The following is a 25486-nucleotide window of genomic DNA, read 5'->3' on the forward strand; positions in this document are numbered from 1 at the left end:
GCCAGTCAAAAACTACTTCCGCATCACCAGCACCTCAGCAAGGTATATCTTTTTTGCATTGATCTTATGTAAAAAATCATAATTAATATTGCTCTCTACTGTAGGATCACCTGTCACACCACAGCTGCTTAACGCACTTGGTAAAGCAACCAACTCGCTGTCGCCTTCCTTCCGCTCATTTGAACAGGCACAGCTCATCACCACCGTCATCTCCCGAAAATCTAGCATACTTGCCATCCAACCCACAGGCTCTGGTAAGTCCCTGCTATTCCTTGTCCCTGCACTAGTCGAGCCGCACTTGACAACAGTCGTCGTTGTCCCACTTGTCGCACTTTTGGCCGATATGAAACGCCGGATTCAGCAAGCTGGGTTGTCTGTAATAGAATATACTCCGGATATCACTATACAGCACCCCTTGCCTAACATCATCATCGTCCAAGTTGAACATGCTAGCAGTCAACGGTTCCTCAACATTGTGCAGCAAATAAACGACCATAATCAGCTAGCCCGAGTCGTAATTGATGAGGTGCATACAGCAATCACATGGCGTTCATTCCGTCCGGTATTATATACACTCCTTTTCCTCCGTTCACTCACCGTACCATTCCTTCTTTTATCCGCAACAATTCCACCATCATTCGAATCCGACTTACATGACATGTTTGGCGCAGACCTTTTAATCATACGACAGCCGTCAATGCGACCAAACCTCTGTTATAAAATCATCAACACCACTAATCCGCAAGCTGCAGCAATATCACACCTACAAGCTCAGTATTTACCATCATCATCACCATCTTCAACGATCATCTACTGCTCTGCAGTAGATGCAACAACATCCATTAGCAACAAGCTTAAACAAGCACTACCGCACCACACCACACAAATATCATACTTCCATCGAAATCTTTCAGTGGAAGAAAAACATAAAAGAACCACTGCCTTTGTTTCCGGCGATCTAAAGATTATAGTTGCAACAAGTGCATTTGGTGCCGGTATCAATTGCTCTACCATCTCGACGGTAATTCACCTTGGCGGCTCTGCATCAATCCTTGATTATGCTCAAGAAACTGGTCGCGCTGGTCGCAATGGTTCTCTTGCTCTTTGTCTGTACTTTGTTGATGTTGAACGCCAAAAAAGACAGATACAAAGTCTCAAGAGGGTAAACCGGCATCTATCTCCGTGGCAAGCATTTAATGATGTCATTTTGGCATCAAAATGCATCCGGCAGATACTTGCAGAGTCTTTAGACTCTCAAGTTACCAAGAAGAATAAACTTTAATTATAGATAAATCTTTTATATGATTAACTTTGTAAGAATTATAGTTTAAAAATTATATGAAAAATTTAAAAACCTTTATAATATATATCCTTTAATTATTCTTATATTAAAAAGAAAAGAAAAAATAGTTTATCTTTTTAAAAGTTATTTCTTTTTATTTTATTTATTTATTTTTTATTTATTTATTGATAAATCATTTAAAGTTTATTATTTTATAAATAAATTTAAAAAAGATATAGATTAAAAAAGATAAATTATATAAATGTTATATCATTAGATTGATAAATCATTTAATAATTAAAACTTTTAATGATCAACAAATATATCTTTTATTGATTAAAACATCCCCGGAATGGTAATGAGGATATTAAGTTACGGTAGTAACTTGCTCTCTCCTTAAGTTCTCAAGTCGTGACTTGCGAACGCGACTCTTTGGTTATCTTTCTCTAGAGAAAGTAACTTATAACCTTGAAACTCCATAAAAAATCTATGATTTTTGTCTTGGTAGTTTCATATTGATATTACTTTATAGATAAATCTTTATATTATTATTCTTTTATTGATTTATCATTAATGATTAGTCTTCTATACAGATATATCGGTAAAACTTTTATCCTTAATATAAAGAAAAAACTTTTGTTCTTTATTTCAAATATATCTTTGAAATGGTTAAACATTTATTCGAAAACATAAGACTTTTAAATGATAAATAAAAAAGAGAAATAAAATTCCCCACTGGCTGGGGAATTTATTTGATCATCTGATCAAATCTGGATAAATATTTATCCAGTATTTCCTTTTTTTTATAATTCCTTAAAATTGAATTTCCTTTATAATAGAAAATGATGGATATCAATGGTTTATCTTTTATTAATGATAAAGATTTTATAAAGATAAAATATAATGAGAAAAGTTTATTAATAAAAACACCTTTATTGAGAGTTCCTTTTGGTATTAAATGTTTAAAATATAAAGAAAAAAAAAGTTATAACTTTCAATTGAGTATAAAAAAATCTTTTAATGAAAAATCTGATAATCTTTTATCCTTTATTAATGAATTAGAAAAATATATCAAAAATAAATATAATGATAATACTTTATTTAAAGATAAAACATTTGTATCGAGAATTTATGAAGAAAAGAATTCACCTTTATTAACAATAGATTTAAAAAAAGAAACAACCTTTTTATGTAATGATAGCTTTAAAAATTTTGAACTTTATATTGATAAATCATTTTTATGTGATATATCTTTTATAGTAACAGGTATTTATATAGGTAAAGATAATTGGGGTTTATCTTTTAAATGTGATAAAATTAATGTGAAGGAAAAAGCCTTTCAAATATTTAACTTTTCATAAATAATAGTTTAAAAATATAATAATTGAACATTAAAATGATATAATATTTTAGGATGAAACGTTTAAGGAGTAAATCTTTTATCTTTTATTATTGATTTAAATATATATCTTCTTCTCCTTCCTTCTGCTCTATCCAGAAATCTTCGATTTCTTGGCAACCGAAGGGCGGCAGTAAACATAAATAAAATATTCATGGATAAACTTTTATCCTTAAATTTATAATTTAGTAGAAGAATAAACTTTAATTATAGATAAATCTTTTATATGATTAACTTTGTAAGAATTATAGTTTAAAAATTATATGAAAAATTTAAAAACCTTTATAATATATATCCTTTAATTATTCCTTTATTAAAAAGAAAAGAAAAAATAGTTTATCTTTTTAAAAGTTATTTCTTTTTATTTTATTTATTTATTTTTTATTTATTTATTGATAAATCATTTAAAGTTTATTATTTTATAAATAAATTTAAAAAAGATATAGATTAAAAAAGATAAATTATATAAATGTTATATCATTAGATTGATAAATCATTTAATAATTAAAACTTTTAATGATCAACAAATATATCTTTTATTGATTAAAACATCCCCGGAATGGTAATGAGGATATTAAGTTACGGTAGTAACTTGCTCTCTCCTTAAGTTCTCAAGTCGTGACTTGCGAACGCGACTCTTTGGTTATCTTTCTCTAGAGAAAGTAACTTATAACCTTGAAACTCCATAAAAAATCTATGATTTTTGTCTTGGTAGTTTCATATTGATATTACTTTATAGATAAATCTTTATATTATTATTCTTTTATTGATTTATCATTAATGATTAGTCTTCCAACTGCTTTGGGTACGGTAATGTCGAGCTTTGCTCTTATTGCCAAAAAATCAAAGGTATATACACATTTCTTTTCAGTACTTGAATCATTAATGCTCTCAATGATACTTAAGCTTCCAACCTGCATATAGATTCTCCTCTCCCTCCGTCAACTACTATCCGCCCTTCAACTGATTGGATTATCGATCATACACCACCATCGATTGTACGTATATACAAAGTCATCTTTGTTATTACTCTGTCAGCATTAGTACTAATCTACAGTATACACCTTTCCTTAGCCAACCCCTACTGACGCATATCTTGGTCTTTCTCGAAAGAGAAAGTATATATCGGATGCTGACAATTTCAAGTCAGTTATGATGATAGCCAAGGATCACTGTATACCTTGCTTATTTACTTTTGGCATAGCTGAAAGTGAGCATGCAACCTCTCCCCAGTGTATTGCTCATATTGGTCAATGTTTCCGTTGTTTTGGTGACCACTATGTATCAAATCCTGCATGTGTCAAGCCAGTAAGGGATGGCTTCTGTAAGAAATGCCTTGTGCCCAATCAGTGGAACCAAACCATCTTCCATGATGGTAACTGGTCAAACTGCAGTGGTACGTATGAGGACCTCTTATACCGTCTCTGCTGGGCAGCCTATCGGCGTAAGCCCCAATTTATCCGCCAAGCTGGCTACAACAAAAACCACCTTACGGCAATCGAAATACAACAAGACTTTGCCTATTGGCTTATAGCTGCTGGGCCCCATACATATCCAAATAACGCCATGTATTTAGGCCATATAATTTTATCACACTTCTTCATCACATAGAACCTTTGCCTCTCTTCTCTCCTCTTTTCGATTTTTTATATATACTATTATTATATCTTCTTCTCTGCTCCCCTTTTTATCTTTTATATTAGATCTCTCTTGTCTCTTTTGTCTTGTATCCCTTTCTCTCTTTTTGACTCTTATCCCTTTCTATTCTTATATTCTCAAATATATTTTACTTATCAAATGGATTTATACTTTTAAAAAAAATTGGGGTATACCTAGGGTGTACCCAGGTTCACTAGGTTTATCTAGTAGAGGATACCTTATACTCAATAGTAGATGGCTTATATCTCCACAATGTATTAAGTACGTAAGCATTTGATCATAATAAATTGTGTTCCTGGACCTTGTCTCTACTCAAATATCAAATAAAATTTTTGAGTAGACCTGGGGTAGACCTAGGTCTACTAGGTCTACTTAGTAGAGGATACCTTATACTCAATAGTAAATGGCTTATATCTCCAAACCATATTAAGTAAGTAAGCATTTGCATCATAATAAATCGTGTTCCTGCACCTTGTCTCTACCCGAATATCAAATAAAATATTTGAGTAGACCTGGGGTAGACCTGGGTCTACTGGGTCTACTTAGTAGAGGATACCTTATACTCAATAGTAAATGGCTTATATCTCCAAACCATATTAAGTAAGTAAGCATTTGCATCATAATAAATCGTGTTCCTGCACCTTGTCTCTACCCAAATATCAAATAAAATGTTTGAGTAGACCTGGGGTAGACCTGGGTCTACTAGGTCTACTTAGTAGAGGATACCTTATGCTCAATGGTAAATGGCTTATATCTCCAAACCATATTAAGTAAGTAAGCATTTGCATCATAATAAATCGTGTTCCTGGACCTTGTCTCTACCCAAATATCAAATAAAATGTTTGAGTAGACCTGGGGTAGACTTAGGTCTACTGGGTCTACTTAGTAGAGGATACCTTATACTCAATAGTAAATGGCTTATATCTCTAAACCATATTAAGTAAGTAAGCATTTGCATCATAATAAATCGTGTTCCTGGACCTTGTCTCTACCTAAATATCAAATAAAAATTTTGAGTAGACCTGGGGTAGACCTGGGTCTACTGGGTCTACTCCACCTACTAAGTAATCGCCGTGGCAATTCTATATAGAAATTTTTGGTCATCGCTGGTCATCGCCTCTGGTCATCATACACGCTTTTGGAAATTTTTGGTCATCGCCTCTGGTCATCGCCTTCCCTTTTTTACTCCGCTGGTCATCGCCTCTGGTCATCGCCTCCCCCTTTCTGTCACCGCTGGTCATCGGCCCTGGTCATCGCCTCCCCTTTTCTTTTCTCCGCTGGTCATCGCCTCTGGTCATCGCCTCTCCCTTTCGGTCACCGCCAGGCCTTCCCTCTAGTCTTCTGGTCATCGCCTTCCCCCCATTCTTGCAAATGCTCCCCCCACCACTGTTCCTTTTGGGAAAAATCTGGTCATTGACCAAATAAAGTTTTGGTCATTGTTTGGTCACTGTCATTTCACTTTTCCCTGCTTAAACGTGTCCGACATAGGTTTATGTGCGCTTAGCATAGAGCTCTATGGTAATTTAAACAGAGATCCGTATGAGAAGTTACCATAGAGCCCAAAGTCTACAACGCAGCATGTTGTGTGGTTGGAAAGTGGCTGTACAACCGTCAAAACAGCCAAGAACTGATCAACTATGTATATACAAAAAAAGAAAGTTATATGAATTAGTAGTAATAAAGATCATGGTGACGGGCTTCTGTCAAAAGCTTGCTTCCCACGCTTTCAGGCTGTACCCTTCTCTTCCTTCTGCCATTCACCAACCGCAATGACTTGAGACTTCTGTTGTTGTTTGCAATGCTAGATTCAGTAATGTTAACTTTGATATTGTGCGTTATAAAAACTACTTTATATATGTGCAACAAAGAAAGAATAATACTCACACGGCAGCAAGAGCACCTTTTTTCGAGTGACGGACCCGCTTTATACACAAAGGGAGGGCATAAAGAGCTTGCTACCGTTCAGGTCGTACCTGTCCGTTCATTCCACCATTCACCAACCGCAATTGTTTGAGATTTGTGTTGCCCTACAGTGTACAATTCCGATTGCAATAAAGTTAACTTTGACATTGCCTTTGACATTGTTCGTTGTAAAAAATACTTTATATGTGCAACAAAGATAAAATAACATACACTTTCGCTGACACCGCGACTCGATCAGCTGCAAAGATTGCTGTACACAATGCGCGAATTGCGTACTGCCACCCACGTTGAGTGTCTGTAAGAGCACCTTTTTTCCAGTTACAGAACCGCTTTATACAAAACCACAGGCGATCAAATTATACTTTATACCGCAAAATGGACGTCCGTGCGCACACATATTGTTCTGCTTGCTATACTAGCCATGTAAAACAAAGTCCGCTCCAAAGGCACAGCACTGTAGAAATCTAGAAAAAGTATAAAGCACGTCATGACGTTTTCTGTTGCCGGCATTAGTACCTTCCCATACAGAATTCGGCGGCAGTCTTTTTTTTTATAATCAAATATGTATGTTTGTAAAAGAAATGTAATATGAAGCATACTTTTCGTGAAACCAACCCAAACCATTGTATGCTGCCTTGAGGAGATCGACGGCGCCCGTTTTCTATGATCAACTATGTATATAAAATCAGAAAGTACCATCAGTGACTAAGAGTAATAGCAGTCAATAGTACTAAGAACTATAATGCACTCTCCCTGGACCGTATGGTTGAAGATGTCACCCAAACCACAACATATTACCTTGAGGGCGTAATCGCCGGCTGATTACGTCATCGTCACCTACATACATCGAAGAAAAGAAGGTCATATCGAATATCAATAGTATTGCTGGGTACGCTTTATTTATAATAATCATCTTTCATATAAAAAAGTGTCATACCGTTATAAATTGCGCTGATGAAAGTGTAAGCGGTCCTTGCTTGATCGTGAGCTATATAGAGAAGAAGGTCATATCGAATATCAATAGTAATGCTGTTGCTGGGTACGCATCACTTATAAAAATCCATCACGATTCCCACGTTTCATAAAAGAGAATGTCAAACCGTTATAAATTGCGCTGATGAAAGTGTGAGCGGTTCTTGCTTGATCGTGAGCTATATAGAGAAGAAGGTCATATCGAATATCAATAGTAATGCTGTTGCTGGGTAAGCATCACTTATAAAAATCCATCACGATTCCCACGTTTCATAAAAGAGAATGTCAAACCGTTATAAATTGCGCTGATGAAAGTGTGAGCGGTCCTTGCTTGATCGTGAACTATATAGAGAAGAAGGTCATATCGAATATCAATAGTATTGCTGGGTACGCTTTATTTATAATAATCATCTTTCATATAAAAAAGTGTCATACCGTTATAAATTGCGCTGATGAAAGTGTGAGCGGTCCTTGCTTGATCGTGAGCTATATAGAGAAGAAGGTCATATCGAATATCAATAGTAATGCTGTTGCTGGGTACGCATCACTTATAAAAATCCATCACGATTCCCACGTTTCATAAAAGAGAATGTCAAACCGTTATAAATTGCGCTGATGAAACTGTGAGCGGTCCTTGCTTGATCGTGAACTATATAGAGAAGAAGGTCATATCAAGTACCAATAATATTATTGTTGCTGGGTACGCATCACTTATAAAATCCATCACGATTCCACGTTATAAAAAAGTGTCAAACCGTTATAAATTGCGCTGATGAAAGTGTGAGCGGTCCTTGCTTGATCGTGAGCTATATAGAGAAGAAGGTCATATCGAATATCAATAGTATTGCTGGGTACGCTTATTTATAATAATCATCTTTCATATAAAAAAGTGTCATACCGTTATAAATTGCACTGATGAAACTGTGAGCGGTCCTTGCTTGATCGTGAACTATATAGAGAAGAAGGTCATATCGAATATCAATAGTATTGCTGGGTACGCATCACTTATAAAAATCCATCACGATTTCCACGTTAAAAAAGATGTCATACCGTTATAAATTGCGCTGATGAAACTGTGAGCGGTCCTTGCTTGATCGTGAACTATATAGAGAAGAAGGTCATATCGAATATCAATAGTATTGCTGGGTACGCTTATTTATAATAATCATCTTTCATATAAAAAAGTGTCATACCGTTATAAATTGCACTGATGAACGATTTTCATTCATGTCTAGATCAATTATTATTCATATTCAGATTAACTTTCATTCATGTCCACTCAGATTAACATTCATGTCCACTCTGCCTAAAATTAAATCCCTTCTGCCTAAATAAAAGTTCAAACGTCCGCTAGGAGATGAAAAATCCTGTATTAGGCAACTTGATTTAAAAAACATTATGGATAAACTATTAATAAAATAATTTTTTTTTGTTATAGTAGTCTATTTTTAATAAAAAATCAATATATGTAGAGTATCTTATTTTTTTTATTATTAATCATTTTATATCATATAGGCCTTTTAAAATTAAATTTTTTTAATTGATAAATATTTTATCTCATGATAATAATTTAATGCAATAACTTTCTTCTAGGTTATAAATTAGCAAGTAGTTTATAAAATTACATAATATAACAATATATGGTCTAGTGTCCTATGTCTGCTATTGCTTAGTCCAGGAAAACGTTTAGCGTTGGGAAAACCAATTAACCATCTATTTCCTTTTTAGGAAGTCACGTGATCTAAGCCACTTACTAAGCCCCCAAGGGGTGACTGTAAGAATTTCCCTGGTGGCTCAGTGGCTTACTAAGTGGCTTAGATCACGTAACTTCCTAAAAAGGAAATAGACGGGTAATTAGTTTTCCCGACGACTAAACGTTTTCCCGGACTAAGCAATAGCAGACATATAGCTTTAGTTTTTTCATTGGTTTGGTATATAGGTGTTTTTTAGTTAATCCATCCTTAAATAGATCATAGCTCATCTATTATTAATGCTATTGCTATAAAACTTTGTAGGCATATACAGATGATGTATATACATCTAAATATGTTTTTACTGAAGATAGTCACATTGCTTATTTTAGACATTACATAAGAGGATGTGTAAAAATCACTAAAAGTAGCTTTATTTTAAGGTGGATTAAGACTTCTAGAAGGTGCAATATTGTAGCTACAGTGCTGTAAATTGCAGTACATGTATCTATCATATATGGCAACAACATACTAAAACAGCAATAGCAGTCACATAGTATATAGGCTTTTTTTCTTGAGAAAACTTTATTCTCAGAGCTATGAGAAATAATTAAAAAAATTAAAAATTAAAATATATTTATTACCCAGAAAGTTATATCCAAGTATTCCTTAGTATCTTTTATATTAATAGCATATAAATTATTATATTTACTTCAAATTATACATATTTACAATTTTTTATTTATTTATAAAAATAATTTAATTTCTAAAATTTTATATATTAATAGTTTTCATTATATCTAAAAAAAATAAAAATAATATAAATTAGTGATTGAATGGGAATTTTTTTTTAAAATTGGAAAATAAATTGTTAAAAAGAATATAATTATTTCTCTATTACTAGCTAATGAGATGTACTACAGAGCTATGATAAGAATTCTGTTATATAAGTCAAATGCTGTACAGTCATTGGTAGGCTCAAAATTAGCAGTCACATCTCTAGATTATTACTTTACATAGTAACTGATGACTTTTTTTGGAGAATTATTTTCTCAAAGGGGTTCCTCGTCAACTAAACACCCTACAGTGCCCTACTAAAAATCCTACCAATTAAGTCACATCTTAGCTATCTACTCATATAATTGTTATGGCGATTCAACCACATTTCTTTTTTCTCATTTTTTTCATACTTATAGGTTGCTCTCATTTCGCTCTGAAAAGAGAATACCATACCCCAATTTAGTAATGGAAGATACATTCTCTATTTTCCTTCCAAAAGAGGGCTTCTCAGAGGCCTCTATGGTTGCTCTCATTTCGCTCCGAACAGAGAACCCAAAATAGTTTTGCAAGAATTCAAAGTCCTCTCTACTCGGATCGAACATAAAGGCGCACCGCACCGAGAAACTTCCTTTTCTGTACATACCCCAAGGTATTGCATGAATAACAACACGATTGCCATAAGAAACTTTGTACCCAACCGTATATATATATATGCTGTGAATATAGTAGAAGCTAATAAATAAATTTCTCTATAATTCACTTCATCCATTGCCTCTCTATTTTTTCTGATACCTATTATGCCAAACAACAGCAACAACTACAACAACTTTCAAATCTTGATGTAGACACCCGCCAGTTCATCATCAGATCCTCAGCAACAGCAGCAGACACAGCAACGGCAAGATTCAGAAGCACCGATGCAGACACCGCAATCCCAAGCCCCAGAAGCATTGCCTGCATCAGTGGCCGCTGATAGTGATTTGACATCGCCTCTACCTAGTTCGCAGACGCCCATTCCTACCTCTGCACAACGCTATACATGGGACGAGGCCCACATTGATGCACTCATTACGGCTGTAGGGACTCGATACGATAGACTGAAGACAGTTATCGAAATGCAAGCCAAAGGTCGCATCTGGAATGAAATACTTTCTGAGTATGTTGCAGCTGATCCGTTAGGTCGAAGTAAAGAAGCATTACAGAAGAAATGGCAAGATCTAGTCGATGAATATCGCGATGTTAGGGCTACGATTCGCAACAGTGGTGAGAACGGCCCTTTAGGTCAAGAGCGATGGTGCTACTATAACGCTGTAGACAGAATTGTGGGAACTGACCCTGCAATTGTACCTCCTGCCACGATGGATTCCCTTGATGGCCTCGTTGTCAATAGCACCCGACGAGAAAGGGATAACGATAATGATGTCAGCGAGTGGCCCACACAGCGACGACGAACAGCGGCATTTCAAGAGCTTGTCCTTGAGAATGCCGATCGGCAAACCGATCGCCTCATTGCCAGCATCAGCGAGGCATTCCAGCAGTTTGAGGAAGCAGAAGACTGGCGTTCGCGAGAGGTGCAGGAAGCAGAAGACCGCCGGCATGATATGTACTTGCAGACACTAAGAGATTTGTTTGGTAGCCCTACAAACACAAATAGAAGTGGTGAGCCTAGTAATAATAACGAAGAAGAACAATAAATTTTATTATATTATAATATGACATTTATTCAGAATTGTTAAAAGTGTATCTAGAATACCCTGTGTGATGATTAATATCTTCTAATATAGCACTTTACTGTACTTTACAGAATGTGAAGAAGAAAACTAGTCATGACATTACAGACAATAACTGCTACGAAAAGATGCCCAATTATTTTATATGCGAACTTTTAGTACTAAGCAGCACTTCACGTCAATATCTAAAAGATATAGAGCAGATATACTGGAGCAATGTATAAGGTATTGCGTTTATTGATTTGAGGACAATGATTCTTTAAGCACATCGCGTTTCTGACGCCCTTGTGCAAACAACCTGGTACTGTCTTCTCTAGTACTAGACTGTCTATTAGTATCTATTATTGATATACGTCCGGTTTGTTCATCCTCTTCTGTGTTCAATGGAAACAGTTCGTCAGAGTGCGGATCGAGCTGCTCGATACAGATATTATGGAGTATGCAACAGGCATAAATCACCAGCGTCAGGTTTGTATGATCCATGAGGTACATGTAATGTCGCATGAACCTCCACCGGGAAACAAGACGACTGAATGCTCGCTCAATAGCCATTCGCATTGAAGAATGGACTTTGTTGAATCGCTTTTCCGCTGGATCAGTTGATGAGCTAGGATACGGCGTCATGATTGTTGGCCGCAGAGGAAAAGCAGAATCTATGAATAGGTTCAAATGCAGAATATAAGCAAAGCTGTAGAACATCAAAAGTACAGGACTACTAACCGGCAAGAATGTATGTTCCATTAGGACACCATTGTTCAGGATCACTCAGTAGTCAATATCCTTATTCCGCCCCAAAAATAAGAGTTGGGTTGGCCCCCCCAGTTTTCATTTTTTTTGAAAGTCAGTAGGAGACGCGTTGACGCGTCAGTAGTGCGAGGACTTAGGAGAAAAAAAAATTAAAGTAGGCTCCAAACATTCTTTTTTTCCATTATACAAAAAACGAGCGTAATTCAGCATTGAAGTAAGCAGAGATTTTGGCTAGAGCAAAGGAAAGAATGTAGATCATGCTTGACTAGGCAGGGGATGAAGACGGACAAGAAAAAAAAAGGAATATAAGAGCGAGCTTTGATTTATTTCCCTTTGCCGTTCTAAATCTGCTAAATAGGAATCACAGTGGTGTGCTGTATACCAACGATTCGACATTAAACGGTTAAAGTACCACTTCACAAGATTAACAGCAGCCTAATTAACGGATGGTGTTCAAGATGTGACGACATTGTTAACACAGAGCAGTCAAAATAAACAGTAGGTACAGTATTCCGGGTGTAACAACTTTTGTTTTTTCCCCTTGACTAATCTTGCGAATCAGTCTACAGAGATCGACAGCCAAGGGATGAACCAACATGAATATACTACTAACAGCTAACTACAGAGCTGTGCAAACAAAGAAAAACCAAACCAACGGTGTGCTGTCATTGCCGGCCTTCCTGACACACTGCTTTTGCTTTGCTGATTTTGTTTTCGACGACGAAGTTTCAACAAGATTCATTAGTCAATGCTCAACAAATTGGAGAGGCTCGAACATTTCGATTCTCAATGGCTAGTCAGCAATCTGCAAAACGATCGACGATTACGGAAGTCCTGATGCTGACATTGTGGATAAAAGAAGGTAAGAAGTCAAAGCGGTTTTGCTACAGTATATTCTGCGTCTATGTTGGGATCGCGTTTTTTGGATAGAAACGCGCACACACAATATATACATGCACACACACGATATGCGCACACACGATATATACACGCACGCATATGATATACGCACACACAATATACGCAGACGCACACACGAAATACGTACAGCCAGAAGATGAAGCAGCTGCTGGATATGGCGACTACAATCAGTGATGCAATATACATATATGCTGTTTGGAGTGTTGGATACGACTGTGGGCAAGGGATTATGCTGGATTGATGTGTACTCCTTCTGCCAACGCTATGGAACGTCACTGTCATCAACGGCACGACCGATCTGTCACTAAATGAAAGGAAGCATTTTACATTCGTGTTGATTCATATTCGTCCTTACTTATGAAGCACCATCATGCTTTTTACAGCCATATATCAAACGATTGAGCGATCGCACGTGGAACAGGGCAGATCAGTCGACCTACCTATATACAATTATGAAAGGGGATAGTTAAATATTCAAGTGGCATACTGTGATCTATTACTACGTATACATATAGCGTGCTCTCAGCTGTAAGTGAGCGGATACGTGAAGATCGAAGTGTTCTGTAAAATTTTGGATTGTGGATAGAAAAGGTCAATAAACAATACTTTACACGAAATAGTGTACTAAAATAAGATTAGTAGAAAAAGACCATGCTACCGATATGAGGGATAGGAGTGTGCTATAGCATTTCGAAGCAGCCAAAACGTGTTTTTGTGTTACTAGAGCACTACTGCACATAGTTGCCTGACTTTGTATTTACTTTTGAGCCAATTCCTTTGACATTCGCCATTTCGAAATGAGCAATAATAACTTCAACGACAACAACAACAACACTAACAACTATCACGACGATGAAGAGCTACTGAGCCCTGTTATTATTTCCGTCAGCCAACGCCCCAGTTCGTGCCCCGTTTCCGAGTACCAAGATATTATCTTACGTCAACCTGAAGAAACAGGCGAACGTTGGATATATAAGGGGGACTAAAAAAGCGACCAGTTCAAAAAAATCATCTCCAGAAGAGAATCCAGTGTCGCTACAGAGAGCGAAGAGACTATGCAGCCGACAGTCGCTATCACGATTGACGATGGTAAGAAAAGAATAAGAAAGTATAGTGTCTAAGGCATCTACTTATATACAATAGAAGAAAACGAAGCTGGTAGTAGAAAAAGACAGAAATCCTCCACTGTATTTTGGTCAAAGCGGTATGAGTGCCATCGCCATGCCACCAGTGACAACAGACGTGGAATTACCGAGATCCGTCCTATCCAGCAACAAAGTAAGCAAGTCGGATGTAAGGCCCAACTCAAGGTCATATGTTACATGACCAACTGTGACACTGTAAAGTTCAAGTATGTCAACGACCATACTGGGCATACTCCTGGAACCATCGAAGATGTCAAATATTTGCCAAAGTCGATACTTTTAAAGGAGCGCATTATTGAGGAATTAAAAAAATACAAGAACGTCCGTCAGGTGCGCACTTACTTGCAACGTGAGCATGCGCATCTTGAAAGCACCAAGAGAGACGCATATTTTCACACCGTTGATGTTTATAACATCTTTTATAAATTTCGACAGGAGGAGTGTGCTAAAGACAAGGACGATTTTACTTCCGTCAAATACTGGCTACAAGATCTCGAACATAAGGGCTATCATGTCTGGTTATATGCTGATGACACTGGCCGTCAATTGCTTTCCGCTGCCAGCTTTGGTTTTGGTTTTGTTGCTCCATGGCAGATGCATTTACTAGTGAATGCTGGGCAGCATATCTCTCTCGATGCAACACACGATGTATCTCAATATGGAGATGGCGTTCTGTATACTATGGTTATCCGCCATCCAATTGCTGGTCGTGGTGTCCCTGTCGCCTACCTTATTACTGATGACAAGTCATCCGATCCTCTTGTTAATGGTTCATATACCTGCAATCTCTCGGTGTTAGTCCTCAAGGCATCACGATTGACCGCGATTATGCAGAGGATAATGCAATTACTATGGTGTGGCCAGACTGCAAGATCCAGTATTGCCTTTGGCATGTCATGCGTGCATGGATGAAGCATGTCCAAGAGAAAGTTACTGCTTACGGACGAAGCGACGCTCATCAAGAACGAACGCGCATCAAGCTACGGTTACAAGAACTAATGTACGAAAGGGACATGGAAAAATTCCAGCGCCTTTTACATACCTTCTTTTCCAAGTATGGCGTGAAGCAGCCATCATTTGCGTCTTATTTCCGAGCACATTGGGTAGATACATTTATTGGTGATGGATATACCCGCTGGAGTACATGCCATGAGCCTGAAGTGTTCACCAATATGGCCACGAATAATTACGTTGAATCCTGGCACAACCAGCTGAAGACTATCTATTTGCAACGGAAACGGGTCCATCGTCTCGACTACTTGATCTATGTCTTGACATCCGATGTTGCTTTTGATATTAGCAAAGAAGTCGAGCGTTTGTGGGCAGGCGTTGGGCGTATGAGCAAGACCGAGCATTCATTTCGGACAGATGAACTGAAAGCTGTCGATTACAGCGAAGCAGACTTACAACGCATGGTAAAAGTAGTGTCAGATATACACTATAAGGTTGCTTCCTTCATCACCCGGAGAAAAGAGTATGACGTATGTATTGATTATCATTATATTTGTCTAGGTTTCCAGCGTTTATCAAGCTATAATCTGATACTCCTATTATATGGGATAGGTGCTCATTGAGAACAGCAGAATCATTCATTGTGAATGCGAGAAGTTCAAAGATAGCAAGATGTGTTGCAAGCACCTGTTCCTACTGGAACGTTTTCTTGTTACAGTGAGAAAGGTTTCGACAATAAAAGTTCGCCCATCCTTAGAACATTGGCAAGGACTTATCAACACCCGTACACCAACATCAGCATCACCGAGCTCACCTATCCAAATATCACAGCACCAACAGCAAGTATCTGAGCCTACACTAAAGGACGAATTGGAAGCTGAACTTAAAACATTAAAGAAGAAGATCACAGCGATCGAACGTCATGTTGGAAAATCGATGATCAACCGTGGAGAAGCAGACACTATACGAAATACTGCACAACAAGTACGAGAGATGATTCAACAGGCTAATGCCATGGATACCATCCTCAAAAATACACTTTCTCTCCCCCAAAACTCCAATTTCCGTCGTCAAAATAACCCTTGAAATAACCCTTGAATTCCGATCTTTATTCTTTCCTCTTTATATTCATTCTATGATCTATCCCCATTTATAAATTAACTTACCAATTTCCATTCTATTCCTACTCTGGTAAATAATTTTTTGAGTACACTTGTGATTACTATCGTTGGCCGATATCCCTGCATCCATGTGCGATTGCTTGAACATAAATCGCAGCAAATGTAAAGTTCGTGCTTCATTTCATTGAGTGACAGATCGGTCGTGCCGTTGATGACAGTGACGTTCCATAGTGGTGGCAGAAGGAGTACATCAATCCAGCATAATCCCTTGCCCACAGTCGTATCCAACACTCCAAACAGCATATATGTATATTGCATCACTGATTGTAGTCGCCATATCCAGCAGCTGCTTCATCTTCTGGCTGTGCGTATTTTGTGTGTGTGTATATTAAGTGCGTCTGCGTATATTGTGTGTGTGCGCATATCGTGTGTGTGCGTATATTGTGTGTGTGCGCATATCGTGTGTGTGCGTATATCATATGCGTGCGTATATATATCGTGTGTGCGCATATCGTGTGTGCGCATGTATATATCGTGTGTGTGCGTTTCTATCCATAAAACGTGATCCCAACATAGATGCAGAATATACTGTAGCAAAACCGCTTTGACTTCTTACCTTCTTTTATCCACAATGTCAGCATCAGGACTTCCGTAATCGTCGATCGTTTCGCAGATTGCTGACTAGCCATTGAGAATCGAAATGTCCGAGCCTCTCCAACTTATTGAGCATTGACTAATGAATCTTGTTGAAACTTCGTCGTCGAAAACAAAATCAGCAAAGCAAAAGCAGTGTGTCAGGAAGGCCGGCAATGACAGCACACCGTTGGTTTGGTTTTTCTTTGCTTGCACAGCTCTGTAGTTAGCTGTTAGTAGTATATTCATGTTGGTTCATCCCTTGGCTGTCGATCTCTGTAGACTGATTCGCAAGATTAGTCAAGGGGAAAAAACAAAAGTTGTTACACCCGAAATACTGTACCTACTGTTTTTTTTTACTGCTCTGTGTTAACAATGTCGTCACATCTTGAGCACCATCCGTTAATTGGGCTGCTGTTAATCTTGTGAAGTGGTTCATTTAACCATTCAATGTCGAATCGTTGGTATACAGCACACCGCTGTTATTCCTGTTTAGCAGATTTAGAACGACAAAGGGAAATAAATTAAAGCTCGCTCTTATATTCCTTTTTTTTTCTTGTCCGTTTTCATCCCCTGTCTAGTCATGCATGATCTACATTCTTTCCTTTGCTCTAGCCAAAATCTCTGCTTACTTCAATGCTGAATTACGCTCGTTTTTTGTATAATGAAAAAAAGAATGTTTGGAGCCCACTTTAATTTTTTTTCTCCTACGTCCTCCCACTACTGACGCGTCAACACGTCTCCTGCTGACTTTCAAAAAAATTGTAAACTGGGGGGCCCAACCCAACTCTTATTTTTGGGGCAGAATAAGGATATTATATTGGAATAGTATGATCCACGTGTCTTTGTGGTGGTAGTCCTGAGCGCAATTCCGCAGGGAACACATCAGTATATGAGTTGACTAGCTTGAGTAGAGCATTGGAGCTATGCATTTCAGCTCCTTGAGCCGCCTTCCTTGTATCCATTCCTTCATCCTTGCAATCTGTCAGTATAAGTGCATATAGTTCGAGTTCGTTTAGCTTGCCTTGTCCTTGCACGTGCTCTTGCTGACTTGCTTATAACTTGTTGACTATTGATTGATGAATCGAAACTTCCGCTACCAAGTGTTATAGACTAGGGCCTTGTCTATAGGGAATGTTTATCCACGTCAGTAAATGATTCAGGGAATTAAACTATAATAATTAAATATAAGGATAATCAATAGTTATCCTTATATTATTGTTTATAGTTAATTCCTTAGGGTATAAGAATATAAAAATATTATAATAGTTTAGAATTTTAATTCTTAGATTTTTTAATTATTATAAATGTTTTTAATTCTTAAGAATTAATAAAGTTTTGTAAAAACTTTATTGATTCATAGGCAGTGCAACGGTAGTGAGCATTTCCCTCCTCTAGCCGAGGAACACTTGGACGAAGGCTAGCTTGACTGTGAAATCCTTAACTAAAATTAATTTACTATTTATAGTAAAATTAATTGTTATGGATTGAGCCTCTCAGTGGAAAAGAGGTTACTTTTTATTTTCCCAGCCTAGCCAGCCTTTATATATTGCTGGGCCTAATAAGCTTTGTACAACCCAAGCTGGGGCCCAGGTTCCTTGACTAACTGCTACCTAGTCAGCAACATCTTTAATCCACTGAGTATATTGAGATCTCGGAATCATTATGGTTGCTGGACATGTTGGAGCAAAAGCCTCAACTTCGCCGGTTTGCTGACAATGCAGCAACTGGACAGCCTCAATAATAACAGACGAAACATTAGAAGGAGGAGTAGGCTAAATTGTTGACATTGTTCATTTATGATTTCAAAATAGCGGTTTGAAATGGAGTCGAAGAGGAGAAAAAGGTATAATACAGAAAAGTACTTGTGCAACACACTTAAAAAAGACACTATTCATTCTTTTGAGCCCCACTGAATTGAGTGATCCTAATATATAATCTCATTTGTGTCATCCTCTATCTACCTTTGCTTTTTTAATGAGACCAGCAGTAGTAGATGATGATGACTGATCGTGAGAGCACACCTTTTTTACTGCATAAATTGTCCCTGATCCAGCATCTTATATCCATCCATATCCCAAAAGCCATTATCTATTATCCTTTCCCGTTTTCTAATAGCTTGAGTAGTATGTGTAAAGTGTGTTGTTGCATGCAGTGGATATCCACCTTGGTTATTATATTTTTTAAAGCGTGCATGTCTACACTAAGATAATAAATGTGTGTAAAGTAAAAGGCCTCATAAAATACACTGCACAGCCCATTCTACCTCATTACCTACTTTTATTTTTTACCCATCTTACATCTGCAATCCCTCCATTGAAAACTGCTTGCAATTGGACTGGAGATTTAAATTGGTGTTAAATTCGTTCTTCATTGCTGCTTTTTTTCAGGTACAATTTGAATAATGTTGTTGGGAATTGCTAGGGGTCGCAATTGGATGGGTCGGGTCGGGTCAAGGGTCTGACCTGTCCGTTGACCTACGGGTCAAGAAACCACTGACCCGACCCGACCCGTTCAACCCGATGGGTCAAAACTCTGGTTGACGGGTCACTACTGATTTTGATTTGGTGACAAAGGAGGTGTCAATCAACCTGAGCTTGAGCACTGGAAGTGCAAAACTACATATATACACAGCTCTCTAAGATGATGGCACGCAAATTCCTAGCAGTGCTAGCAATATCTACGTTTTGTGTGATTATTCTTAAAGGTAAAGGGTTTGTGCCATAACAAAAGAAATCGTTTGCGCTCACATGCATTAAAGAAAGCATAATGGTTAAAGTGTGGTTGAAAATCGACTTCCTTTAAATGCCCCTAATCCTTTTCCCTTTTCCCTTTCTTTTCATTTCTTCCTTCTTCTTTCATTTCTCTTTTCTTAATTCCTTCTACGTCTTTTGTCAAATCTCGTCTCTCACTGCCACTCTCTATTGTCTATTCTCATTGCACTATTGCTACTTCTTTACTTTGCTACTTCTTTACTACTATTACATATATTGCTTATAGCTTACTTATCTTACACTTTTGAATATAAAATATGATCCCACAATGAAAAAGAATATAAGTACATTTTATGTTACAGTTCTATAGCAGACATATTGACAACTACATCTTTAATATAATGATCCTTTCCAACAAGAAGATTGACTACTTGAATACAAGTACCTCATAGATATCATATGTATACACGGGTCACAACGGGTCAACGGGTCAGGTCAAGGGTTAGACGGGTTGACCCGCAGGTCAGAAAAGCATCAACCCGACCCGTTGACCCGTCCTCAACCCGTGGGTCGGTTTTGACCCACGGGTCAGATTGCGACCCCTAGGAATTGCTGGTGCGCGATCAAGGAGAAAAAAGAATAAAGACAAGCTAAAAGAAAAATGACCCACTATAACAAATCATGCTCATTTTCTTACCAGCATCACTGTTTCTAACTTTTGACATGGCATTTATGTTCAGATCCTTTGGTAGTCGAGCTTTTTAAAGTTCATTTCGCCTATAAGTAATAAAGAAAAGAAGAAAAAAGTAAATAAGCCTCGTTTTTTTGTCTATCCCTATTTTTCTACTTTTCTTCTTACTCTATATCATTTTCTTAGACTTTTCCTTTGAACACACTATATAACACGTCACCTTTATGCTCATTAGATTCGTAGACATCGATTTACCATAAGCAAGTTGTAATGGAGTAATTACAAAGAAAATTGACTTTGAAAAAACAAGAAACTAAATAACCTGTTCCCTCTCTCCGCCTCCTGCCTGATTTGGGTTTTCTGTCTGCAAAATTCAAGTTTTGCAGCGGAGGCTACATTACCTCCAACACAACGTTTCAAAATTGACACGTGTGGTGTTTGGAAAAGGACAAAAGGTAGTATATAAAAAGGGAAAAGGTAGAAAGGGTTCAGAAGAATAGGGTTGATATGCGGTAAAATACAAATAGACAGAATTCAGAAAATAAAAAGGAATCAGGGGTATGATGAACGCGAAATACAAATACATAGATACACGATTACAATAACGGCAAGTTCCACTTCCGATGTCAATTGTCAATCCACGAATATATGTCTGAAAACGCTTCATCTTTATTTTATCATGGGGTTAATCCCCTTTTATACACCTTGTCAACTGGGCGCGCTCGGCTGAGAGCGACGCCAGGCACAGAGGACAACGATCTCTATCGGATAGTTTGGACGGAGTAGAAGACGGGAAAATAGGGAAATGGATATAGCAATGTCTATACGACGGATGGAACATAAGAGAGGGAGTACGACGGAAATAAGAGGGGCCATGAAATTACAGGGTCATGGTAACAAGGTGAGGGTAACGAGGAAAAAGGACAATGGAGAATAATATAAACTGCGCAGGGCAGGTAGCATGAGTACGTGAGAGAGTATAATACGGAAAATAAGGACGGATAGAAATATAAGGGACGGGTCCCGTTAAAAGAAGCATAAAGAAGAAATAATATTCGGCGCCTATGGCCGGCACGATTTAGAGTTGAAGGAACGTAAAATGACGCGAGAGGAAATGACAGAATTATTTTCAGAAAAGAGCTAAGGGAAATAAGAAAAATAAAGGGAACTGACAGAAAGGGAAAAAGAAGTATGATAATCCCCGGATGGGGGGTGCGAGAAGAATTGTGGGGAGTTGGGGGGGAACCTGTGGATCGGATGACCATCGCCGGCAGAAAGATCCGCCACCGAAATCGCCCATGATTGGCCGAAGCCAGAATTCGTTCGTCGGAAATGAATGAGGCCGGAAAGCCCCACGCACTTTGTGTCAAAATGTCCAGCTCGCTTAGCTCAGCTGGTTAGAGCGTGGTGCTAATAACGCCAAGGTCAGAGGTTCGATCCCTCTAGTGAGCAGACCCCATTGAAAAATAACATGAGAATTTTTTTGTAATATTGTCGTAGCCAGAAATGGCTGGTAATGCCTTTTACCTTTTTGGTTCTCTTGCCCCGTTTAGTAGAACACTTCTTTAGTCACACAATCCGCAGCTATGACTTCTTCCTCTTGTCGCACAGTTGAGCATTACATCATTACTCAGTAAACACTGCTGCGCAGCTACTCTTTGTCATTGTTATTAACATAGTTGTATATTATATTATTATCCATCATTACCGCAGTAGCTTAGACAAAACATATAAGTATCCCTCCTCATCGCAAACAATAAACAGTATCAATCATCTTCTCTTTATTGTTTTGTTCCCCTTTTGTTCCTCTCTCTTCTCATTGGCTACGGACTGATCCACCAAAAAGTGACACGACAATATTGTTAAGTTGCTTTTTAGCAGGTGAATCTGTAGCCAATGAGAAAGGATAACAACAAAGGGTAATCAGAGGATAGAGAGTTGTTAAAAGATATTTTTTATTGCTAGTAATAGTGTGGTTATTTATAACCTTTTTCTAATAAACTACCTCAGTACTTACCCTATGATACAACTAGGGGTCAGGTTGGGTCAGGGGTCTGACCTGTTGACCTATGGGTCAAGAAAACACTGACATGGCCCGAACCATTCAACCCAACGGGTCAAGACTGATTTTGATATTATAGCATTTTGTGTTTGAAACTATAAAATTTCTAGGGGGTGTAATATAGAGATGAACACTGGTGCGAAATACTGTATTTGATTGGTTGGAGAATAGAAATGATTCGTGATAAACAGACTCTCCCTAGTGAGAAATTAAGGGCGTCTAATAGCTCACTTCCTTTTTTTCCATGGGCGATGGACGCTGTCTAAGAATGCATCAGGCTTATTTTCATAGTATGAATCAATCTTATATTCATCACGACAAAATTTCATTAAACATAGGTCTTACCTCACGGCTAACTTCCTTTTCCCAGTGGGCGACGGAGGGCATTCAACAGCGCACTGTGCTTGCTTCCCCAACACCAATCGAGCTTTTTCATCCATAACAACAAGACATTCAATGAACAGTGTGACATGTTCTACTAGTACGCAGCCAATTTTTAGAGCTTCAAAATCTATTTTGTGACAAGGCTTTCTGAATCTACAGTGGATCAATTCCTTCCTTCATCTCATTCTTTTTTTTTCGTCCAACAGGTAAACTCGCATTGCTGGCCATACCAGCTGTACTGCCATAGTTCAAGCATGAAGACTGAAAATTCTAGCAAGTGCATTTTTGCCACAGGTATCTAGACTCTTCAAAGGGCATCATTTTTACTTGAATATAATATTTATTGCACAGAGAAAAAAAAGTTTGGCATAAGTATAACTAGTGTAGAAGGACAGGTGCATAGTGAAAGAGTGGAATGGAAAAAAATAAGTTGACATAGGTACGACTAGTGTGCATGAAGAAAGAAGTGGAAAAGGAGGGCATAAAAAAGGAGTGTAATGGGTACAGAAAAACATAATAGCATTCCTACTGGATTTGCTCTTTTGCTAAGCAGCGATCGATATACGACTTGGCTTCGCTCACCCAACGAATACATTCTGCAGCTGTGATCGTCTCCGCGGCTTCCTTAATATGGCTTGCCAAGCTATCTTCATCCGTCAAAGGCGTTCGTCGTATGCGCGATTGGATGGCCTCCCAACATAGACGGCACGGGTCAAGGAACATAGAATTGTTGGGCATGTAAAGTGGGAAATGGCCTGCATTCCGCACCGCGTTCACAAACGGCCTTTCCCGGAACAAGTGTCTGTTTGCCATGACAACACCACATCGAAACTCGCCTTAACTGATGGTTTTGAAAACCTCACTGGTAAACTGGATTAAGTGGTCCGGAGCAGTGCCTTTTGCCTTGCCGACCTTCTCCATCTGTCGCTGCTTCCTTTGAGCTTCAGCCACCATTGCCTCTTGGGAAACGGCCAAAACACCCCCTGCAGTGAGGCACAAGAAGATGTTCAAATCGTAGGATTTGGCCTCAGACCTTGTTGTGCGTGCTTCAACGACCAAGGTCTCCGACATGACAACCGCTCCTTCGCTGATGAACATGCAGCCTTCGATGTAGTCTAGACTACGGGACATCAGCTCACCGGCAAACTTGCTACGACTTTCCAGAATATCGCTGGTGGCGGTGTAGGGAGGGACTGCTGGTAGTACAAGCGTGAATGCAACTGTTTGCTGGATTTGCTCCTTGACAGTTTTTTGACTAATTTTTAAACCTTTTAAATTTGTAGTATTAGTATGATAAAACGAGTATTCAAGTCATGTTGCATGTTGTAATAAATAGCTCACCTTCTAGTTGCTGGCACAGATCATCCTACGCATCCTTGACCTTTACGACGTTCGCATTTTGGTCAGCTACGCTTTTGACGTAGAGATCCACGATTTGCCTTTGTTCATCGGTGAGGTCGATCTTGCGCAGTCTCTTTATCTGGTTCTTGGCCTTATAACCTGGAGTCAGACTGCTGTCTTCTTTGTGTTGCTTGTACAACTGATGGGCGCACGAATTACTGATGTTGGTCAATTCGGCTGCTTTTCGCACAGACAGCCTCTTATACTCCACTAAACCGATCATCTTTGCCACCTGATGAGGAGTATACTTGATCAACGTCCACACATAGTCAGCCAGTGCAATAGGTTCGAATGTTAAATCGTAGTCGTCGCTATTATCGCTGCGTGAGATGTCGTCAACAGCCATGGTGTTCTGGCCATTGCCATTGGTGCAGTCAATATCAATAGCAATATTTTGTGCATCGTCACCAGAGGTCGAGGTGGTAGCACTGGCTTCGCACAGATAGGTGTTTTTGCTGACTTCGTAGTAGTAGTAGAAAGTGGTAGAGATCATGTTTAATGAAATGGGATGCTGTTGATAGATTATCTTAGTAAATCAATAAAATCTACTGCGTTTATATATGTTCTGGAAACGTGTTTGCGTATACATCATGAATATTGTGCTCATATAGTGCATCTATCATTGAGATTTACATATTGGTAGAGTGTCTGTGCTCTACTGTACAGCTTGATACCACGGTTTTACGTCACAAAGTCTACGATTATAGTAAGCACATTATTCCATGCAAAAGAAGAATTAAACAAGTTTTGGCATCACAGATATTAAGTGCAGATTTATTAAAAACTAAAATTACGCGGATTGGATAAATGCAAATTTTGAAATCGAACAGAAATAGCTGCATTGCTGTCATGCTCTGGGAAATTTTGTTTTTGTTGGTGCCGATATTGCTGCTCAAGCTCCAAAAGGAACCTGTGCCGTCTGTGCCATGTCCAATGCACCATGGCTGTGGACACTTTAATGTATTCGGCTATGCTGTTCATTGTGTGCCCAGCCTGATACAAATGTATCATCATTCCCCTTTCTTCCAAAGAGCTTACCCTGCAACGGCGGTGTGGAGTACCTAGGGGCGCTTGTTGCCTTTCTGGTAGGCGGCCTGTGTAGTCGAACCTTCGTCGGGCATCCCAATCATCGAGAACACCCGGGTTGTCCCACATATACTCCTCACGCAGCTCTAGGTATCCTTATTAATAAATGCAGTTAATATCACCTGGCTAATTAGAGTAATAACAAAAGTATATGTAGCGCTACAATCATACTCTGCATAGTTGGGTCGTTCAAT

General features: G+C 38.3%; 4 protein-coding genes and 1 non-coding gene across 5 annotated transcripts; 3 read left to right on the top strand and 2 right to left on the bottom strand.

Annotated features, from left to right (window-relative positions):
* Positions 1-3240: 3240 nt before the first annotated feature.
* BDB00DRAFT_793526 (uncharacterized protein) lies at positions 3241-5270 on the top strand (the record flags this gene model as incomplete). The annotated part of the gene is made up of 7 exons (XM_053121222.1): positions 3241-3243; positions 3470-3530; positions 3606-3679; positions 3756-4125; positions 4741-4770; positions 4911-4940; positions 5251-5270. 7 exons carry the CDS (start codon positions 3241-3243, stop codon positions 5268-5270), a joined length of 588 nt encoding a protein of 195 aa, XP_052972588.1.
* Positions 5271-5942: 672 nt separating this feature from the next.
* BDB00DRAFT_861434 (uncharacterized protein) lies at positions 5943-6370 on the top strand. Its single transcript, XM_053126037.1, has 2 exons — positions 5943-5975; positions 6078-6370. Exon 2 carries the CDS (start codon positions 6139-6141, stop codon positions 6352-6354), a length of 216 nt encoding a protein of 71 aa, XP_052972589.1. The 5' UTR covers positions 5943-5975; positions 6078-6138; the 3' UTR covers positions 6355-6370.
* Positions 6371-21737: 15367 nt separating this feature from the next.
* Positions 21738-21811, top strand: BDB00DRAFT_t140. Its single transcript has one exon. It is a non-coding gene; the product is annotated as a tRNA-Ile (tRNA).
* A 1519-nt stretch (positions 21812-23330) lies between these two features.
* On the bottom strand, positions 23331-23624 carry BDB00DRAFT_776606 (uncharacterized protein; the record flags this gene model as incomplete). The annotated part of the gene is made up of 1 exon (XM_053120279.1): positions 23331-23624. A coding segment is annotated over one exon (294 nt), but the record flags the coding sequence as incomplete, so codon positions are not given.
* An 18-nt stretch (positions 23625-23642) lies between these two features.
* Positions 23643-24699, bottom strand: BDB00DRAFT_793528 (uncharacterized protein; the record flags this gene model as incomplete). Its single annotated transcript, XM_053121223.1, has 2 exons — positions 23643-24060; positions 24176-24699. 2 exons carry the CDS (start codon positions 24697-24699, stop codon positions 23643-23645), a joined length of 942 nt encoding a protein of 313 aa, XP_052972591.1.
* Positions 24700-25486: the final 787 nt, after the last annotated feature.

The sequence above is a fragment of the Zychaea mexicana genome (assembly GCF_025766255.1).
Source record: "Zychaea mexicana strain RSA 1403 chromosome Unknown BDB00scaffold_197, whole genome shotgun sequence".
Taxonomy (NCBI): domain Eukaryota; kingdom Fungi; phylum Mucoromycota; class Mucoromycetes; order Mucorales; family Lichtheimiaceae; genus Zychaea; species Zychaea mexicana.